This window comes from Lampris incognitus, chromosome 7 (genome assembly GCF_029633865.1).
Source record: "Lampris incognitus isolate fLamInc1 chromosome 7, fLamInc1.hap2, whole genome shotgun sequence".
Taxonomy (NCBI): Eukaryota; Metazoa; Chordata; class Actinopteri; order Lampriformes; family Lampridae; genus Lampris; species Lampris incognitus.
The window spans coordinates 6,465,829-6,486,426 of NC_079217.1; the positions used below are offsets into that span (position 1 = coordinate 6,465,829).

Below are 20,598 nucleotides of genomic sequence, written 5' to 3' on the forward strand. Positions count from 1 at the left end.
TGTATCATGTACATTAATCTGGACGTTTCCATTTATTGTGCAACCAGCGAAATAAGAGTCTGCTGACACCGCCGGTCGCTTGGGTGGCGTGTGTGTGACTCCGATGACGAGCAGTCAGACAGCACGTTGCTCCATCGTTTCCTGCTCTCGGCGGGGGGTCTCCAGTCACTTTTTAGCGAGCTTTCAGACCTGCAACACACGCACGTTTTTATGTTCCGCGACTCATTCATTATGCAGTTAATCAAAATCAACTGTATAATTCGTAATTTAACTCAAATGTTATTTGTGGAAATATAGCCATCTTTGCCGTGCAAGTTTGTTACAATCTGATATTGATAACGACCGTTAATGTAGCCTAATTAACGGTTATTAATAGAACACCTGTGCGGCGGAGTGATACATATAGTTAGAAGTCCCAGCACTGTTATACTGAATATCAGCACTCGTGGAATGCCTCTTGTCAAATCAAATGACTTGCTTGGGACGCACTGTTGTATAAACATAAATCTGCTTTACTTTACACTTTCCACACCTGGAAACTCCCGGATAATTGCAGCTTTTTCTCCCCCCTCGGCAGTTTTGGCAGCGCTTTTGCAGGCGCACTGTGCTGATTACGATACAGCGCCACCACATCGGCGACGGCGTAATGCCGCAATTTCAGTTAAAAATGACGTCCACCGAGTGCAACGCGTATTAGAAAATAGTGTTTTTCATTAAGACCCCCGTCGAGAGCTGGAGGCGGGGCGGGATATGATGGAGGCGGCCGCCTCGTCATTCTCTATGCAGGCAAAAAAGCCCTGCCATTTTTTGCAACAATTTGCATTATGTGTTTGGGAGGCGCACATTTCACATTTTTTTAACAGTTTGACTCGCTCAGAAAACGTTTTTCGTGGAACTAATGTTATAAGATACGGCTCGCATTTAAACCGGGCCTCGGTGAAATGGGAAAATAATTTGTTTCCTCTCGGAATTTTTAAACGGATCTCCTCTAAGTTCTCCTGGGGGGTCTGTGCTATTTAACGGCAACACGTAGACCGCGCCACATTCCTCCACCCCTTTCTTTCTGTTTTCCTCTTATCCTCCTCGACTCGATCTTATCCGTCTCCCCCCCCCCCCTCCAGATTTTCCGCACTCTTGCCTTCCCGCTCTGGTTTCTTTCCTTGTCTCCTTGATCTTGACATCATCAGTATCTAAGTACTGATACCAAGAAGTTATCATGTTTATTTGATGTTTATTTGGTGGAGGATGAATGTGTGTTCCACCCTCAGTTCTGGGAGTGTGAAATGACAGTGTTTCTGAAGTACAAATCATAAGCCGGATCTGCTGGGAAATCTACAAAGAAGATTGTGATGTACTTCTAGTGTAAATTCAAAGAAAACAAAATATATTATTCTGAAAGAGGGATTTCAATTTGCAGCTTTTTTTGCCCTCTCGTCATGTGTGTGTGTGTGTGTGTGTGTGTGTGTGTGTGTGTTTGGAGGGGAAGAGCCCTGAAGTCCTGCAGTTAGTCTTCACAAGGGCAATTCTTCTTTTTTTTTTTTATAACTCGTTTAATTTAAGATTGTGTACTTGCCCTGCTGTTAAGTCCCCATCGTCAGTGGTTCCAGCATGTTTTCGTTTCAGGTGTTCTCTCATTACCGTAGTGCTCTCGTGCCATGCAAGATCGCTTTTACATAGTTTGCAGCTACGCGAAGTGCTCCCATAGGTGATTTTGGTAGAGCAGTTTTCTCCGCCTCCGTCATGTTTCAGATGTTGTTTTTCTTCTTTTCTTGAAGAGACGTAGCCACCAACATGCACCAACATAAACCCAACGAATTTCATTGCCAACTATTTTTATAATCGAATTTTATCGATTTCATTGGTTCGTTGTTGCAGCCCTATAGTTCACTATCCTAAATGTCCTCCGCCGTGCAGTGGCATGATTACAGTCACCTTTTCTGTTGTCGTGTCTTAAATGTACAGTATAGTGTTTACCACACATCTTCCAGTAGTGTGCACAGCAGGGGTAAATGGTGCTGGTATGAGATGTCTGTTTCCTGCAAACTCCAAACTTCTAATGGCTTCACATTAAACTGCCTGTCTGGATGGGGATAAAGCCAGGAAACCTTTGCAATGACATGTTTGAATGCAGGCGGCACAGTGGTGCAGTGGTTAGCGCGGTCGCCTCACAGCAAGAAGGTCCTGGGTTCGAACCCCGGAGTAGTCCAATCTTGGGGGTCGTCCTGGGTCATCCTCTGTGTGGTGTTTGCATGTTCTCCCCATGTCTGTGTGGGTTTCCTCCGGGTGCTCCGGTTTCCTCCCACAGTCCAACACATGCAGGTCAGGTGAATCGGCCATACGAAACTGTCCCTATGTAGGACTGTGTGTGTGTGTGGACCCTGTGTGATGGCCTGGCGGCCTGTCCAGGGTGTCTCCCCGCCTGCTGCCCAATGACTGCTGGGATAGGCTCCAGCATCCCCGCGACCCTGAGAGCAGGATAAGCAGTTTAGATAATGGATGGATGGATGGATTTTTCCCCCTTTTTCTCCCCAAATTGTATCTGGCCAATTACCCCACTCTTCTGAACCTTCCTGGTCACTACTCTGCCGATCCGGGGAGGGCTGCAGACTACCACATGCTTCCTCCGATACATGTGGAGTCGCCAGCCAGAGCCCTGCGCGGGACTGTTTTCTTAATCCCGCTCCTGCTGGATTTCTGACCGTTACCGCCCGCACCCGCAATGTGCATGTTACACTCCCGCAACGTGCTTGTCCATTCCCGCCTGCTCCCGCAAACATTCTGACCGTTCAGGCCCGCACAGTAGAATTCCATTGATTTTGTGTCTTCTCCTGTCCCGCGGGGAAAACACATGATTTTACTGTGTACTACTAATAAAGGGATGCATACCTGTCGGTAATAATGGAGCGAAACGACGTTCTAGTGCATCATTACATTGATACTACTGCAATAATTACAGATCTTCCAGTGAGTTCAGAGCAGGGACAGACACAAGAAATAGATGTTACCTCTTAATATCTGACACGTCCCCTACCCAGTGACCGTATATTAAACGGATTTTTGGAACAGGGAGATAGAATAGGGGCTTACTCCGTCCACTCCAAGTTATTTTTGGGCGGCATGGTGGCGCAGTGGTTAGCGCTGTCGCTTCACAGCAAGAAGCTCCTGGGTCGGAACCCCGGGGTTGTCCAACCTTGGGAGTCATCCCAGGTTGTCCTCTGTGTGGAGTTTGCATGTTCTCCCCGTATCTGTGGTGGGTTTTCTCCGGGTTCTCCGGTTTCCCCCACCATCAAAAAGACATGCATGTTAGGGTTAATACTCCTGTCTGTGCCCCTGACCGAGGCATGGCGAGACGGAGTGGAGTTGGTCCCCGGGTGCTGCACGGCGGCTGCCCACTGCTCCTAGCTACACAGCTAGGATGGGTTAAATGCAGAGAGGAATTTCCCCACCGGGATCAATAAAGTATCTCAAGAAAAAAACAAAACAAGTACACCTATTCTAGGGCTAAATTAAACTGTATTTATGTGACTTATTAATTTAGATCCTATGGTTGTTTTGGCTGTGCAGTAAAGGTGAGGAGTGTGTCTGTTTTGGGAACCACAGAACTGCATCTCTGCTCTTCGCAGATGATGTTGTTTTTGTTGGCTTCATCAGAACGCGACCTCCGGCGCACAGTGGGGCGGTTTGTAGCTGAGTGTGAAATGGCCGGGATGAGAGTCGGCACCTCCAAGTCTGAGGCCATGGTGCTCTACCGGAAAATGGTGGACTGCTCCCTCCGGGTTGGGGATGAGATGCTGCCCCAAGTGAAGGAGTTCGAGTATCTCGGGGTCTTGTTCACGAGTGAGGGTAGGATGGAGCGGGAGATTGACAGGCGGATCGGTGCAGCATCAGCAGTAATGCGGACGTTGTACCGGACCGTTGTGGCGAAGAAGGAACTAAGCCGGATGGCAAAGCTCTCAATGTACCAGTCAATCTTCGTCCCAACCCTCACCTATGGTCATGAGCTTTAGGTAGTCACCGAAAGGGTGAGATCACGGATAACAAGCGGCTGAAATTAGTTTCCTCCGAAGGGTGTCTGGGCTCAGCCTTAGAGACAGGGTGAGGAGCTCGGACATCCGGAGGGAGCTCGGAGTAGAGCCACTGCTCTTTCGCGTCGAAAGGAGCCAGTTGAGGTGGTTCGGGCATCTGATTAGGACGTCTCCTGGGCGCCTTCCTTTGGAGGTTTTCCGGGCACGGCCAACTGGGAGGAGACCCCGGGGTAGACCCAGAACTCGCTGGAGGGACTACATGTCCAATCTGGCCTGGGAACGCCTTGGGATCCCACCCCAGGAGGAGCTGGAGGGCGTTGCTGGGGAGAGGGACGTCTGGCGTGCCCTACTTAGCTTGCTGCCACCCTGACCGGACCCCGGAGAAGCGGCTGAAGATGAGGGGAGATGAGAGATGTTTGTTTTACTGAGGTTGTTTTACATTTCCCTGTGTCTCTTAACGTACTGATCAGGAGCAGCGCTGCTCTATTCTGTCCTTCTCCTCTGCATTCATGCATGACATGCTGATGTAGCAAAAATATTGCACCATTAAACAGCACTGAAAAACAAAGCGACTGCTTTGCAACAAAGTTTTTTTTAATTCAGCTGATTAAAATAAATAAATAGGGGTGTAAGAAAATACCGATACACCCGAGTATCACGATATTATCTTTTGTGACACTATCGATTCTCAAAACCACTATATCGATTTTTAATTGTTTACATGTAAAGGTTCGTGACAAACATTTTGTGTTGTGTGTAACCGCCCGACCGCTAGATACCAGTGTAATAATCTATCTTCAGCCATTTGACTCTTCCACTCCGACACAACAATGTAAACCGAGACAGGAAGTAGCATAAGCACAAAGAACACAGGCCTATGAAATCGCAGTATATCGCCTTTCTTACAGTATCGCAATATATCGCGATATATTGTATCGTGATACGTATCGCCAGATTCTCGCCAATACGCAGCCCTATAAATAGATATGAATACGGATGGCAACTCTGTTGGCTCCACGGTCAGCCCTGCAGTTAGTCTTCACAAGCGCAATTTTATCCATTTCCTGTAATCATAACTTCATAAAGTTCCACCTGGAAGTTTCTCCTATTTTCAGCCCAAACTCCATTAGGACCAATGCTTCTCTTTAACTTTGCTTGATTCACATTACATATCGGTATAAACCATATCGCCACATGGTCTTAAAGCTAGAATCCTTAAGATGTGCATGACAACAAAGGTCTTTCCTGATATTTAAAGACAGTAGCCAATCTGAGTATCCATATTCTCTTAAAGACAGTAGCGAATCTATCAGTATCCATATTCTCTTAAAGACAGTAGCCAATTTATGAATGCTCATATTCTCAACGCTTTTGTAGCTGCTCATTTCAATATTTATTGTTTCCCTGCAAAAAAAATGATCCAGTGCACAGCATTTTAGGCCCTAACCATAGCTACATATAGAAGAATAAAACAGATAGCATGGAGTTTTAAGAAGAAGTAAAGCTGGTTTGGCAAACAAGCCAACATGGCAGACCAAGCCCGTAGAAAGCCTTTGCAAATAGGTACTGCGTCATTAGCCGAAACCCTAGCGTCAACCACAACTCGGCTTCAGCAACTGTTTTATTTCAAATTAATCTCGTGAGATTTGCATTTTTTTTCCATTACCTAACACGATAGGGTGATAAAACAACCCGCACAACTTGTCAAATAAACGTACACTCAAGAACAATTCAACTTGAGCTGTGTGCATCATGTCAAACATGTTAGACGTGGTTTATTTAAATCGGCTTCAAATTAAAAACCAATTACATCATTTATGCATGTTCGGTTTGCACAGCGAGCATTTTGCCAAAAGACACCCCCCCCCCCAAAATACATAGAGTATGAGAAAATACCAAGAATATACACGATAAGCATGGTAGTTGTCAGCCTGTTCATCTCGGTTATTCCGAAAAATCCATCCCCGTGTCTTTCCAAGGGCCTGGTGTCTAAGTTTAGGACTTGTACTTTAAAAAAGGGGTGAATTCACGACACATTCAGACTGAGAAGATTGTGATATTACAAAAACATGGAATTTGAGGTGATCCCTTTTTCTGGCTTGATAAATCCACTTAGCACTCAACTCGCAGGCTGTGAGAGGCGTAATATGGCCAAAACAAAATGCTGTCCCGCTAATTGACAAAATTAAAATCAGTGGCTAGATTACGGGCAGGATAAGCGGTTAAGATAATGGATGGATGGATGGATGGATTACAGGGTTGCTCGATTAACTTAATCACTCATGTACAATATATGGACGTCAAACAGTACATTTAAAAAAAAAAAAGGGTGTCCCAGTGTCCCTACCAACACAGGGATCTCCGGTTTGAATCCCCGTGTTGCCTCCAGCTTGGTCGGGCGTCTCTACAGATACAAGTGGCCATGTCTGTGGGTGGGACGCCAGATGCGGGTATGTGTCCTGGTCGCTGCACTAGCACCTCCTCTGGTCAGTCGGGGCGCCTGTTCGGGGTGGGAGGGGGCACTGGGGGGAATAGCGTGATCCTCCCACGCGCTACGTCCCCCTGGTGAAACTCCTCACTGTCAGGTGAAAAGAAGCGGCTGGCGACTCCACATGTATGGGAGGAGGCATGTGGTAGTCTGCAGCCCTCCCTGGATCGGGAGAGGGGGTGGAGCAGCGACCGGGCCGGCTTGGAAGAGTGGGGTAATTGGCCAAGTACAATTGGGGAGGAAAAGAAAAAAAACCCTATAAGGAATAAAATGGCCGACGTAGTGAATTCAGGGGGCACCCGGGGAATCCGCCGCAGTCGGGAATCAAACCCGGGTAGCCTGGACCACGGGCGACTGTGCTAACCAGTCAGCTAAAGGGTCCGACCCACTGCACTAACACATGCAGTACTGGTACAGATGCCAACAAGTTAAACCACCATAGCAGTCTGGAGGATTGTGTCTTAAATAATATATCGGAAAAACTGGACTGGATTGCAAGGAGGTTGTCTGAGCTGAACGTGTGTCCATGGAAGTGGAACCCAGAAAACATTTGCAGCCACAGCGAGAGGCAGGTGGAGGGGAAGACTTTATTGGCTCTGCAAAATACGGGAGGTGTAGACATCGAACTCAACTAATTGGTGTGGGCTTTATTTCCTTCAACCCATCACGCGGTAACATAAACCAATAGTCGTACTGTGGTGGAGGGAAAAATTGCCCCGAAATGTCACTCTTGGCTGTCAGTGAAGTGTCCTGAGGCAATAGCAGAAAATTGTCAACATGTTTACTGTCTAGGATATCCTAGTATTTAATAACATGTTGCTGTCACTCCAACAGAAGTGTGTAACCCTTTATCTATATTTTGCTTCCTCCCCCGGTCTCCCTGCAGTTGCGTTGCAGCTTCCAGAGGGCCTGCAGATGTTTGCCTGTGTCATTGCAGATATCATTGAAAGGTAAGTAAAGCACAGCACACGGAGAGACCGACGGAGATGCTGCGCCCCTGATTGCTCTTGACTTTGCAGGTGCTTGTGAGTTAGCAGCGGTGCAGACTTGCCGCGGCCGAGCCGGCGGCGTGTGAACTTCGACTGCCGCGGTCACTTGGTACTCATTAAAGGGGCCAGAGCGTTATCATAATTCCCAGCTTTTCCCCCCCATCAGGGATTAGGCTGTAAATTAGAGCTGATTGCGGCGTATGAAGACGGACCAGATATCGCCGCTCCACTCAGTCACATTTGGAGTAGGGCAGAAGACATTATTCTAGTTAATTACATCTTGTTTCAGTCTGTGCTGGCCTCAGTGCACACAAATGCTTCATCACACGGACGCACAAATGTTATTTTCCCCCCGCAGCATTCGGTGCCTTGGCATTCATGTGTTATAGACCCAGTCATTTGTATTGTTATAGAACAGCTCGTACTCGTACTGGCCTATATTGTGACAAAGAGCCTTTGAGCATCAGAACTTAAGTAGCTAGTCATGCATTTGGTACTAGGAACTCCATGTCAGGATCGCTACATAAATCCATCCATCCGTTATCCAAACCGGTTATCCTACTCAGGGTCGGGGGGATGCTGGAGCCTATCCCAGCAGTCATTGGACGGCAGGCGGGGAGACACCCTTTTATTTGTGTGGGTTTTTCCCCCTTTTTCTCCCCAATTGTCCAATTAGCCCACACTTCCCAGCCGGCCCCGTTACTGCTCCACCCCCTCTGCCGACCCGGGGAGGGCTGCAGACTACCACTTGCCTCCTCCCATACATGTGGAGTCGCCAGCTGCTTCTTTTCACCTGGCGTTGAGGAGTTTCGCCAGGGGGCGTAGCATGTGGGAGGATCACGCTATTCCCCCCCAGTTCCCCCTCCCCCCGAACGGGCGCCCCGACCAACCAGAGGAGGCGCTAGTGCAGCGTCCAGGACACATACTCACATCCAGCTCCCCACCCACAGACAAGGCCAATTGTGTCTGTAGGGACGCTCGACCAAGCCAGACGTAACAGGGAGATTCGAACCGGTGATCCCCGTGTTGGTAGGCAACAGAATAGACCGCCATGCTACCCAGATGCCCCGTAATTGCTCATTGTAATAGTTATTGTTTCCCTTGAAAAAAAATAATACAGTGCACACTGCATTTTACACCATTCGGTACTAGAAACTCCATGTAAGGATCGCTTCATCAATCCATCCATCCATTATCCAAACCGCTTATCCTGCTCAGGGTCGTGGGGACACTGGAGCCTATCCAGCAGTCATTGGGCAGCAGGCGGGGAGACACCCTGGACCAGCCGCCAATCCATCACAGGGCTGACACACACACACATTCACACACATTCACACCTAGGGACAATTTCGTACAGCCGAGTCACCTGACCTACATGTCTTTGGACTGTGGGAGGAAACCGGAGCCCCCGGAGGAAACCCAAGCAGACACGGGGAGAACATGCAAACTCCACACAGAGGACGACCCCCCCCAAGGTTGGACTACCCCGGGGCTCAAACCCAGGAGCTTTTTGCTTTGAGGCGACCGTGCTAACCACTGCGCCACCATGCCGCCCCTACATTCGCTACATCAGATGGCAACAAAAAGAAAAATCCACTCTGTTTCAGTTTTCTCCTTGTTGTTTCCTCCATGGTCTCATTTCACCCTCAGTCAGCCGTCCTTCTCCTGAGAGCAGCGTCTGCTAAGTCTTCCCTCAAAGAAAATGACCACATCAGTCAACATCCAGAGTGGATTCCTTTCATAGGTGTCCGGTCAATACTAACCTGATTACAAGATGGATAGAGTGAAGGATAGCAAGTGGAGGCGGCCGCCATAAAGTTTTCAGGCGGGCCGGATATTTGATTTCACACAGAAAACTGGGACTCTCATCTGTCTGCTCACACTATCATTATGTAAAGACAGAGAAACTGGAGCAGCTCTAGTCACGCTGGCGTTTTCTCTTTTCTATTAGATGACATGAGGTAATTTCAAACTTGGGAAATGATCTCTGTGGTTTTAACCCTCCATTGTGCCAGTCATGTTGCTCCTTAACCAATCTGTCTTTACCCATCGCTGCTTACACTCCCGTTTATTTGCCCTGCTTTTTTTCCCCTTATTGGTGTAGGGAAGGGGTGGGCGGGGGGGAGGGATGGGGTTGTTGAAGGAGCGAAGCAAACGCTCGATAAAGGAGCCTTGTCTTATCGGGAACACCGCTATCAGACTGAGAGCTGCCACTCTGCACTACCTGGGCCTTAACACACACACACACAGTCCAGGTTTATACAGCACCACTCGCACTATCCATCCAGCTGTCCGCTAAATTTCCTCAATCTCTCCCGATAAAAGACAATTACCGGCTGCTAATTGCTTTTCTCGCTGTCTTCTCACCTCTTCCTCCCCTACCGCCTCCCGCTATCTGCCTGCTTTCCGCTGCCCTGTCCTCGGTGTCCATGCCAGATTAGCCCCCAGGCTCCGGTCGAGACCCTGCTTCTCACGGTCCCCCTTCCCTTTGCTCATGTTTCGTAGTAAGCTGAAGCCACTGCCCCTTCTTTCCGTCTCGTTTGATAAATTGAGGTTGCTCAAATTCACAACCCCCGACTGCAGTAATTAGGTGAAGGGTTTTCAGCAGTTATTTCTCCACATTATCCAAACGTAACATTGAAATTCTGTTCGTTCAGTTAACTTGTGCTTGAGGGGGAACTGCTGGACGGTGTAAGCTGCTGAAGTATAAAATGAAAGCAGCACATGTTCTGACTAAACAGACGCCGGCTTTAAATACGAGATGATTTACTCGCCCACTGTGGCGCTTCACCGACTGATACATTCTCTCTTTATATTATGGTACGGAAACTGTTATTGGTGTGCATTCATTACGACAAGAAATATCTTACTTAGGGGGGCGTCCGGGTGGCGTGGCGGTCTATTCCGTTGCCTACCAACACGGGGCTCACCGGTTTGGATCCCCGTGTCACCTCCGGCTTGGTCGGGCGGCCCTACAGACACTTGGCCGTGTCTGTGGGTGGGAAGCCGGATGTGGGTATGTGTCCTGGTAGCTGCACTAGCGCCTCCTCTGATCGGTTGGGGGCACCTGTTCGGGGGGGGGGGGGACTGGGGGGAATACTGCAGACTACCACATGCCTCCTCCGATACATGTGGAGTCGCCAGCTGCTTCTTTTCACCTGACAGGGAGGAGTTTCACCAGGGGGATGTAGCGCGTGGGAGGATCACCAGTCCCCCCCACCCCGAACAGGTGCCCCGACCAACCAGAGGAGGCGCTAGTATAGCGACCAGGACAACATACTCACATCTGACTTCCCACCCGCAGGCACGGCCCATTGTGTCTGTAGGGAAGCCCGACCAAGCCGGAGGTAACACGGGGATTCGAACCGGTGATCCCCGTCTTGGTAGGCGACGGAATAGACCGCCACGCCACCCGGACACCCGTGCACCGTATTAGTGAAATATCTGATTGACTCAACCAGAGTTTGAGAAAATACTGTTCAAAACACCGACTTCCAAATAAAAAATGCTGTGGTTGATACCGGCTGTAAAGTAGCTGCAGTGGCTCCCAGTAAAACCTGTGAATAATCACACATGGATGGGACAAAAGTACAAACAAAAAGCAGTTTTGCATATTGGCAGTATTACAAAAAAAAAAAATTAAAAAAATCACACACCACCTCAGCTCACAGCAGTTCAATACAGGAACCAACAGACCAAACTGTCGCGTTCGTGAAAATCTAGTAAATGGGCATAGCGTTTGTAAAGCGGATCTAGCTGGGGATTGCTGGAGAAAGCAAAAGCTGATGACCTCTGATTTGTAGGACTGCATGCGTCTGAACTTCTGTCACCCAGCCCATATGCAGGGTCACCCGAGGTCCCGGGAGTTTTAGGGCTCTGCCGCCACTAACCACTACAATAGCTCTCGCTCACGGGAGAGGGCTGAGGTCCATGTCAAAATGGGGATGAAAGGACTTAGCCGCACTCCCAGTAAGGCGCTTGAGTGAGATGGACTGCTAAGTCCTAATGAGAGCAAGCTGCTCTGAATTATGGCCATGCCACTTTTAATACACACAGGCCCAAAGGCAAACCCCCCACACATGCTCCACTTACTCAACAACAAACAGAAATGCAAATTCATACAGATGTACTCTATCTCTGTGTCCCCGAGTTTAGTCAGCAGTTCCGGTGCACGACTGAAAAATGTGCCCTCGTCAAGGCAGAGAATGCCGATGCAGAGGTGCGGTTAAATTGCATAAATGTGCACATACTGAGCCTCATCCTTCCCTGAACTTTTTGAGCTCCTTTTTTAACAGTGAATTACTTCGCCCACCGCGGCTCCCACCCACAGCGAGCTAGATCATATCGTCGGCTGCTATCTGTCAACAAGGCAGAAAGAAACTCGGTCCTCTGTCCTCGCCGTCAGACTTGTTGACCCTGGATCTTCTCCTACGCACCCGTCGATTCACAGGTGTGCAAAAGGGCTGTTCTTTGGTCGCTATCTGTGACATGGAGGCTACACAGACCGAAACTCTCTCAGACGGGAGTCTACTTTGGACTTAAAAATGGCTTTGGTATGTCCACCGAGCTATTCTTACGGCTTAGGTCTAATAGCCGTGCCCACACATTTAAAGCAGAGGCTCATCCATTGCCGTGCTTTCAACTCCTCTCCGATTCTCTCCACGTCACTCCTGCTTCATTCGACCGGCGTTGACGGTGGCAGAGGAATTCAAAGAGACACGAACTCTCGTTTCACAAGTAAACAGAAGGGGAAAAAAAGCCCTCGGAACAACAGAAAGAATCAGTAACTTGTGCAGGCAGGCAACGGCGCCTGTGTTGTCATCTGCCATATGTTTTATTGCCTTTGATGGGGTGCCAGCTGTCTCGGTCTAGTTTGAATGATGCTTTCATGAACTTCCTGCAGTAGTTACTGCTGCCGCCTTTTCCCCAGCAGAACAAGATGGAGGCGGTAGAAGGGAGCAGGTTGTGTGCGGCTGCCGCCCCACCTGTTCAAAGTCTAACCCCGGAGACAGCACTTGCATTTAATGTTCCCCGCTGGCGTTTTCGTGGCACAAAACCTCAGGGGCCTCCGCATGCAGAAGATGACCTGTAACCTAACCGGGGAGCTGTTTTCTGAGATTAGGTACTCGAGCCACACAGGTTTTGTTTTTTTAACCCTCCCCCCTCCCCTTTTTATTCCCAATTGTATTCGGCCAATTACCCCACTCTTCCGAGCCATCCCGATGTCTACTCCACCCCCTCTGCCGATCCGGGGAGGGCTGCAGACTACCACATGCCTCCTCCCATACATGTGGAGTGGCCAGCCGCTTCTTTTCACCTGACAGTGAGGAGTTTCACCAGGCGGATGTAGCACGTGGGAGGATCACGCTATTCCCCCCAGGCCCCCCCCCCAAACAGGCACCTCAACCGACCAGAGGAGGCGCTAGTGCAACGACCAGGACACATGCCCCCATCCGGCTTCCCACCTGCAGACACGGGCAGTTGTGTCTGTAGGGACGCCCGACCAAGCCTGGGGTAACACGGGGATTCGAACCGACTTGCGCTAAACAGTTGCCCAGAACACAGGGTCAAAGGGCTGCAGTTATTAAAGGATAAATCTTTTTTATACATTTTTTTTGCAACATGGATTTTATTTTTGTATGATTTGCCATCGTGCCTATCAGCTACGTTATTGTTTTACTCACCAGCTTCAGTTTAGAGATTTTGGACATGGGAGCCACCGTGAGACAGTTCAACACGGATGTCTTCACATGCCGTGGAATGTAATCCTTAAACCTGTTCTGTCAACAGCAAGACAAAAAAACAAGAGCATGAGCTAAACTGTGTACATGATTTCCCATTATGTATGACTTGTCAATTGCGCCGGCGGGGTAGTTAGTTGATGAGTCCCTCTACCGATGGTAAGTATGGGCTGGTCGCTCCCGCTGTTGTTGCTCTTAGACATTTCTGTTTCACAATAACGGCACTTACAGGTACCAGGGGCAGCTCTCGCAGGGCAGAAATGTGATGAACTGACTTGTTGGAATGGAGGTATCCTATGACAGTTCAACGCTGAAAGTCACCGAACTCTTCAGTACGACTCGTTCTATTGCCAGTGTTGGTCTGTGGAGGCTGCGTGGCTGTCTGCTTGATTCTAGGTGTCTACCAGTTCTTTTTTTAAGGGAGTTGTTCCTTATCTGATGCGAGGGTCTAAGGACAGGATGTTGTATTGCTGTAAAGCCCACTGAGGCTAATTTGTGATTTGTGATTTTGGACTAGGGCGGCATGGTGGTGCAGTGATTAGCCCGGTCGCCTCACAGCAAGAAGGTCCTGGGTTCGAGCCCCGGGATAGTCAAACCTCGGGGGTTGTCCCGGGTCGTCCTCTGAGTGAAGTTTGCATGTTCTCCCCATGTCTGTGTGGGTTTCCTCCGGGTGCTGCTGTTTCCTCCCACAGTCCGAAGACATGTAGGTCAGGTGAATCGGCCGTACGAAATTGTCCCTAGGGGGGTGTGGATGGGTGGGCCCTGTGATGGCCTGGCGGTCTGTCCAGGGTGTCTCCCCGCCTGCCGCCCAGTGACTGCTGGGATAGGCTCCATTATCCCCGCGACCCTGCGTAGGATAAGCGGTTTGGATAATGGATGGATAGCTATTGACGACTGATGTTGTTGAAATATCCGTCCACTCATTAGAAGGGGTGTCCACATACTGTTGGCCGTATAGTGTAGTTCAGCAGTGTGATAATCCATTGGTAATATAGGACATTTCGAATAATAACTTTTAGCTTTCACTTGCATTTTCACTTCTAAAATGATTGAGTTAAATCGGACTTGCTGGAACGTATCTGGTGCTTGTATTCTTGTGTTTTGTGGCACCGTTGAACATGTGCCATGTGCCATAGCAGTCCCATGTCCGGGATCTCCAAAATGAAGCCAGACAGGGAAATGATATCATATTTAATAAGCATGATGGCAAAAACGTTTGAAATAAGGCCCAGGTTGTAAAAAAACAGAATTATCATTTAAGGAAAAATGAACAATGTCTAAAAATGGGATCTCGTCTCATAGGAGGACAGTGCTTTCATGCCCAATTATGCAAGTTAAACGGTGGAAAGAAATTATGTTACTCTAAGAAATAGTTCTGTGGACACGATCAGAATACTTCAACCTGAGTATGTTCTAGGGCAGGGATAGGCAACATGGTCCAGAAAGGTCCGGTGTGGGTGCAGGTCTTTGTTCCAACCAAGCAGATACACACCTGATTCTATAGATCAACCAATAGTCTTTGCTAAGGACCTCGATTTGTAGACTCAGGTGTGTAACTCCTTGGTTGGAACAAAGACCTGCAACCACACTGGACCTTTCTGGACCATGTTGCCTATCCCTGTTCTAGGGCATGTGCAACAGGGCCGTGGCCTTGGTCTAGGCAAAAAATCTAAAATCTACTACTGCTACTTTCAGCTGCTCCCGTTAGGGGGCGCCACAGCGGATCATCCGTTTCCATCTCTTCCTGTCCTCTGCATCTTCCTCTGTCACACCAGCCACCTGCATGTCCTCCCTCACCACATCCATAAACCTCCTCTTTGGCCTTCCTCTTCTCCTCTTCCCTGGCAACGCCATATATATATATATATATATATATATGTGTGTGTGTGTGTGTGTGTGTGTGTGTATGTATGTATGTATGTATATATATATGTATGTATGTGTATATATATGTGTGTGTATGTGTGTGTGTGTGTATGTATATATATATATATATATATATATATATATACACACACACACACGTATATATACCCCCCCCCTTTTTTTCTCCCCAATTGTACTTGGCCAATTACCCCACTGTTCTGAGCCGTTCCGGTCGCTGCTCCACCCCCTCTTCCGATTCAGTTCCCCCTCCACCCCGAACAGGCGCCCCCAACTGACCAGAGGAGGCACTAGTGCAGCGACCAGAACACATAGCCACATCCGGCTTCCCACCCGCAGACACGGCCAGTTGTGTCTGTAGGGACGCCCGACCAAGCCGGGGGTAACACGGGGATTCAAATCGGCGATTCCCATGTTCGTAGGCAACAGAATAGACCGCTACGCTATCCGGGCGTCAGTTGGCAGCTCCATATTTAGCAAACTTTTTTTTTGTGGTCTAGGCAACAAAACCCCCCCCCCCCCCGCATAAAACAACATATTTGAACAAAGAAAATGGGCAGTGGAGTGAATGAAATTCCAAGGCTGGGTGAAGAACCCATGTGTTCTGTTTTCCAAAACCTCCGTGCTTAGTCTGATCTTGCCAGGATGTAAAGGGTAGTTGTTCATGAGGAACACACTTGGCAGTAAGAAGTCCTCGATATCACCAAGATATCCTTGGCAGCAACAAACAGAAAGTCGTGACCCCGCTGGAGTGAGACCTCTGCATTAAATGATCTTGGAAAATGAGCAAAGTGAGAGAGAATCACACATTTTTACAATCACAAGCCACAGCAGGTAGCAGCGATGTGGAAAATGTAAGGGATAATCCACGACGAGGTGGCCTTCTATCGGAAGATTCATCGGTCATTATTTTTCAATAGAGGACTACCTCGGAATGGAATTTCCCGCTCATTACACGGATTTACCTTAAAAAAACAAGTCAATATAACTGCAGAAAGTTATCATTTACAATTATTTTATCAGCCCACAAGCTGCCGGACCTTTCTCTGTCAAAATCGAATATGCAACATTGTCGTGTAATAAGGAAATATAAGAAGACATATGCCACACCAACAAATGACGGTTCCGTTATAATCAGTCAATCCCATCCAAGAACCAGACCTGGCGTCGTGGTCCCACACTTCATTCAGCCTGGTAACTTTTTATTTTTATTTTTTATAAATGTATTTCTAGTTTTTCCCCTTATCCCACCTGATTAACCCAATGGCATATGGCCGGAACGCTTGTCGAGTAACTCCCCTGGCTCACATTTCCACAGGAAGGAGATAGTCGTAACACCAGCTTCCTTCAAACTCTTGTCGGCTGCTCTCGCCATTTTACACGATGAAGCCTCTTATGGATTGCATCACCTTCAGGCCGCGAAGGAGACGTAGGGAGAACGCTTTCGGTTGCTTGGCTGCAGGCGCCCCAATGGGCCAGAGGGGTCGCTGGAGAACGACGAGTCCCCGAACACTACACCGGTCTACACCCACTATCCCTCGGGTAAGGGTGGCCTAATGAATGCCTGACCCCGTGGACGCTCTGGCCGTGACCGGTTACGGCGAGTTTGGGATACGAACCTCCCAGCCACATGACGAGCGAATTGCAAGAATGGCGGTTTATTCCGCTCGGCCATCAGAGCGGCCATTTCAGTCTGTTAACTTTCTAGATCTACTGCCCCGTGGGAAGAAACAGCAGATGAGGTCGAAATAAAGAAAGAGTCGGGAACACTTTATCTCACTTCATGCACTTGCGTACATGAAACGAAAGGCTGTTTCCCCCAGCCCACTGCAGTACAACAGAAAGACAAAAACACATCCAAAAACTACAATAACACACATACCCAAACTAAACACATATATCAAAACTAAACAAAAAAATGTCACTGTCCAAGGGAATGAACATCAGCCAGGATGACTGTCAGAACCGCCGGTCTGCATGGGCTAGCAGTTAGCTTAGCCTGCTCCGCTTCCGCGTCCTGTCAGACCGCCCTCCGCATTTCCTCATTGTGCGCAGCTCCAGGTAGGGGCTGTGGTCCCCGGGCCCACCGGACGAAGCAGACCAAGCTCTTCAAGCCAATCCAGCGCCAGCTCTCCCAGCTAGACACCCTCGACACACCTCCCTGCACGCCTCACGACGACACCAAAAACACCACTGTCAACGCCTGGTGAGGCCGCCGCCAGACCGCCCTCAGTGTTATCGGAACTGCCGGTCTGCATGGGCTAGCAGTTAGCTTAGCCTGCCCCAATCTCCCAGCCGATCCAGCGCCAGCTCTCCCAGCCATCAAACGAAGACAAAACTTAGACGTGGACAAAGACACTGCGTGGACGGTACTGGGTGAGGCCACAGCAAATGGGAATTCGCGCCGCCATCTTCCAACACAGAAGCTTAGACATTCTGAGCTAGATAGACAGACAGACACTTCATTGATCCTGTGGGAAATTAAAGAAGCTAGCACCCAAGACCGTGATACTGTTTAACCAGCATGCATCATTTGGAATTTAATTGTTGTGGATTTGTAGCCACATTATGTATTTATTATTTGGATCCAAGTTGGCTGTCACAGTCACAATCAACTACTCTCCCTGGGGTTTAAAATAAAGTTGAATTTAGTCACATTAAAACATTAAAAAAAGAATGTTTGCAATCATACCTTAAAGAAAACAAGAACAAAACATCGGTTAAACATAAAAAACGTCATTGCCTACAAGCATTATGAAACAGATGGGGATCCTTCTTCAGGTGATTATACGGGGCCGAAGAGGCACAGTTGGATTCCAGACACACACCGGTGCAGTAGCAGAGTCGTGTAGCGTCAAAACAGTATGAACCAGCTAATCTATCCATCCATCCATTATCCGAACTGCTTATCCTGCTCTCAGGGTCGCGGGGATGCTGGAGCCTATCCCAGCAGCCATTAGGCGGCAGGAGGGGAGACGCCCTGGACAGGCCGCCAGGCCATCACACAGGGCTCGCCCACACACATTTATACTTAGGGACCATTTAACAATGCTGATTCACCTGACCTACTTGTCTTTGGACTGTGGGAGGAAACCGGAGCACCCGGAGGAAACCCACGCAGACACGGGGAGAACATGCAAACTCCACACAGAGGACGACCCGGGATGACCCACTGGGGTTGGACTACCCCGGGGCTCGAACCCAGGACCTTCTTGCTGTGAGGCGACCGCGCTAACCACTGTGCCACCGTGCCGCCCTGAACCAGCTAATGCGCATCAAAAATGGTCAGCACTGTTTCCAGCACTGCTCTAGAAACAGTGCTGACCATTTCCCCCCCAGTTGAAGGGTTGAAGGAGCACCGATGCTGGAGAACAGAATGGCGTTCTGAGCAGTCGTGGCACATAAGTAGACGTGCGTCAACATGAGGCTAGACACCACCGTGGGGATCTTATATTGAAGTGATTAGGGGCATATTTCCTGACGTTTGTTAACTCCTAGTATAGTTTTTTTTCTTTTTCATATTTAACTGCTTTTCTTTTTTTAACCTGTGCCATCCACATGCTTGGCGTACAACACAGGGAATTTATTAGCATGCCGATGTGTCCTAGACAGTTAATCTGCAAGTGGGGCTCACATTCTCCACCTGGAAAGACAATCTCTATCAATTATCAAGATTCAATTATAATAACTCCATCCTTTGGACGATGTGTTGAATGACAAGAGCACCAGGTTTTTGTTTTACATTTATAGCGGCCACCGCTCCCCCCCTCTTTCGCATGTTAGATCAGCTAAACAACCAATCAGCATCGCTTCTCCAAAAGGTGGACTATCACCGCAAGTGAGACAAGGAGACTCAGAAATGAAAACTGACAACCTGTATCTGATAAGACACAGACATTGAAATAGACACTGACATGTGTTCTACAAAAAATAATTATGTCGATGTTATCGATATCAGTTTAGGATAGCAGTTATGATGATAAAGGAGGAGACTGGGGGAAAAAAGGGGGTGGGGGCTAAGAAGAAGGATGTAATCCAGAGAGGGTTCCAGGAAGTGTGAGGCAGATGCTAGCAGTGTGTATGTGCATGTGACGTGTCCACCCATGGGTATGTGACTTGTCCACCTGTGAGTGCGTGGGATTAATCCCAATAAATTCTAGTGTCTGAGATCCATGATTTATAGTAGTGTCTCCTGGCAGCAGACAGGCTCTGCAGCCACCCACGGGCCCCCCGCAGTTGTGCAGACACCCCACGACCAAGAGACCAGCAGGAACCCAAAGCACTAAGCTCCAGAGCAACACCGAGCCAACGGGGGGGGGGGGTGCAGAAGCCTGCAGAGTAACAGCCCCGCATGCCCCCGGGGGCACAAGCCAGTCCCCAAAGGCACAAACCGGGCCTGCACCCCACCACCACCCCCCAGGCGTAGGCACAGGTTGCACCTGCAGGTGTGGGACCAGAGCAGTGGGTGGCAAGCACAGACTGCTGGCCCAGAGCCAGGCCCCATGTCCAACAGAAGGATGGACCGCCCACCCAGGGACCAGGCAAGGGGGGCCCCATGCCCATCAACGGCCAAAATAGGGGTGATGACTGCCGGGCCGACTGCCCCCCCCTCCCCCCAGCTGCGCACACACACTCATGTAGCCGAATACACACGGCCACTACACTCGACGGCAAAACTCCCCCAGGGCAGCCAGGGCCCCGCCAATGGCCGCAGACAGCCAGACATGCGGTCTGCCCACCACCCCCTGCTTCCATGGCACCCATCACAGAAAAGCCACACAGCAGGAGCAAGTCCGCCAGATGCCCCCCCCCCCCACACCGCGGCCCACAGCCATGAGCACCTGGCAGCACTCACTGCACCCCTGCCGGAACGCAGCAGGATGGACACCATCCAGCACCGAGGCCAAAGTGATCCACTTGGATAAGGGGCCCTCCCGGCTGCCCTCCAGCCAACTTCCCAACCATGCTGACCCACCCCTCCCGTTAGTTCCAGTGCTTATTGTCCATTCGTGTCATGTATGGAGTTAAAATGGCAGGGAGTGGAGGTATGAGTCGTCCAGGCTTAACTGGCCTGGGCCACTCAACATTCCCCATTGCCTAGCAAACCCTGTCCTGGTAGTGCGTGTTGTGTTGAGTATGGTTTGTGTGAATGTGTGTGTGTATTAAGATAGTGTGATAGGGGTTATAACTTCAGGACATTGTCAAGGTACAAGCAGGGGTAGGAGCATCACGGGCAAGATGTCATCTGTCCGTCTCGCCTCCACCCAATGGCTCACACCTCAACCATCCTGCACACCCTTGGCCTGTCATTTGGTGTGTGTGCTGCACATGCATTCCAGAACTGAGAGAAGGGCGAGGCACAGCTAGACCAATGCATGAGTGCAGCCGGTCAAGCGGACCCCCCCCCCCCCCCCGGGACCGGCCCGCAGCTCATCTCCGGTACCAGAGGGCAACCCACCTGCAGCAACCAG

General features: G+C 49.4%; 1 protein-coding gene across 1 annotated transcript in view; it reads left to right on the forward strand.

The window, feature by feature from the left end:
* dph1 (diphthamide biosynthesis 1) overlaps positions 1-20,598 on the forward strand; it is a 138,738-nt gene that overhangs the window by 13,251 nt on the left and 104,889 nt on the right. Inside the window, exon 3 of the mRNA XM_056283623.1 lies at positions 7,400-7,463. Coding sequence (XP_056139598.1) covers positions 7,400-7,463 — 64 coding nt within the window. The remainder of the gene's footprint in view (positions 1-7,399; positions 7,464-20,598) is intronic.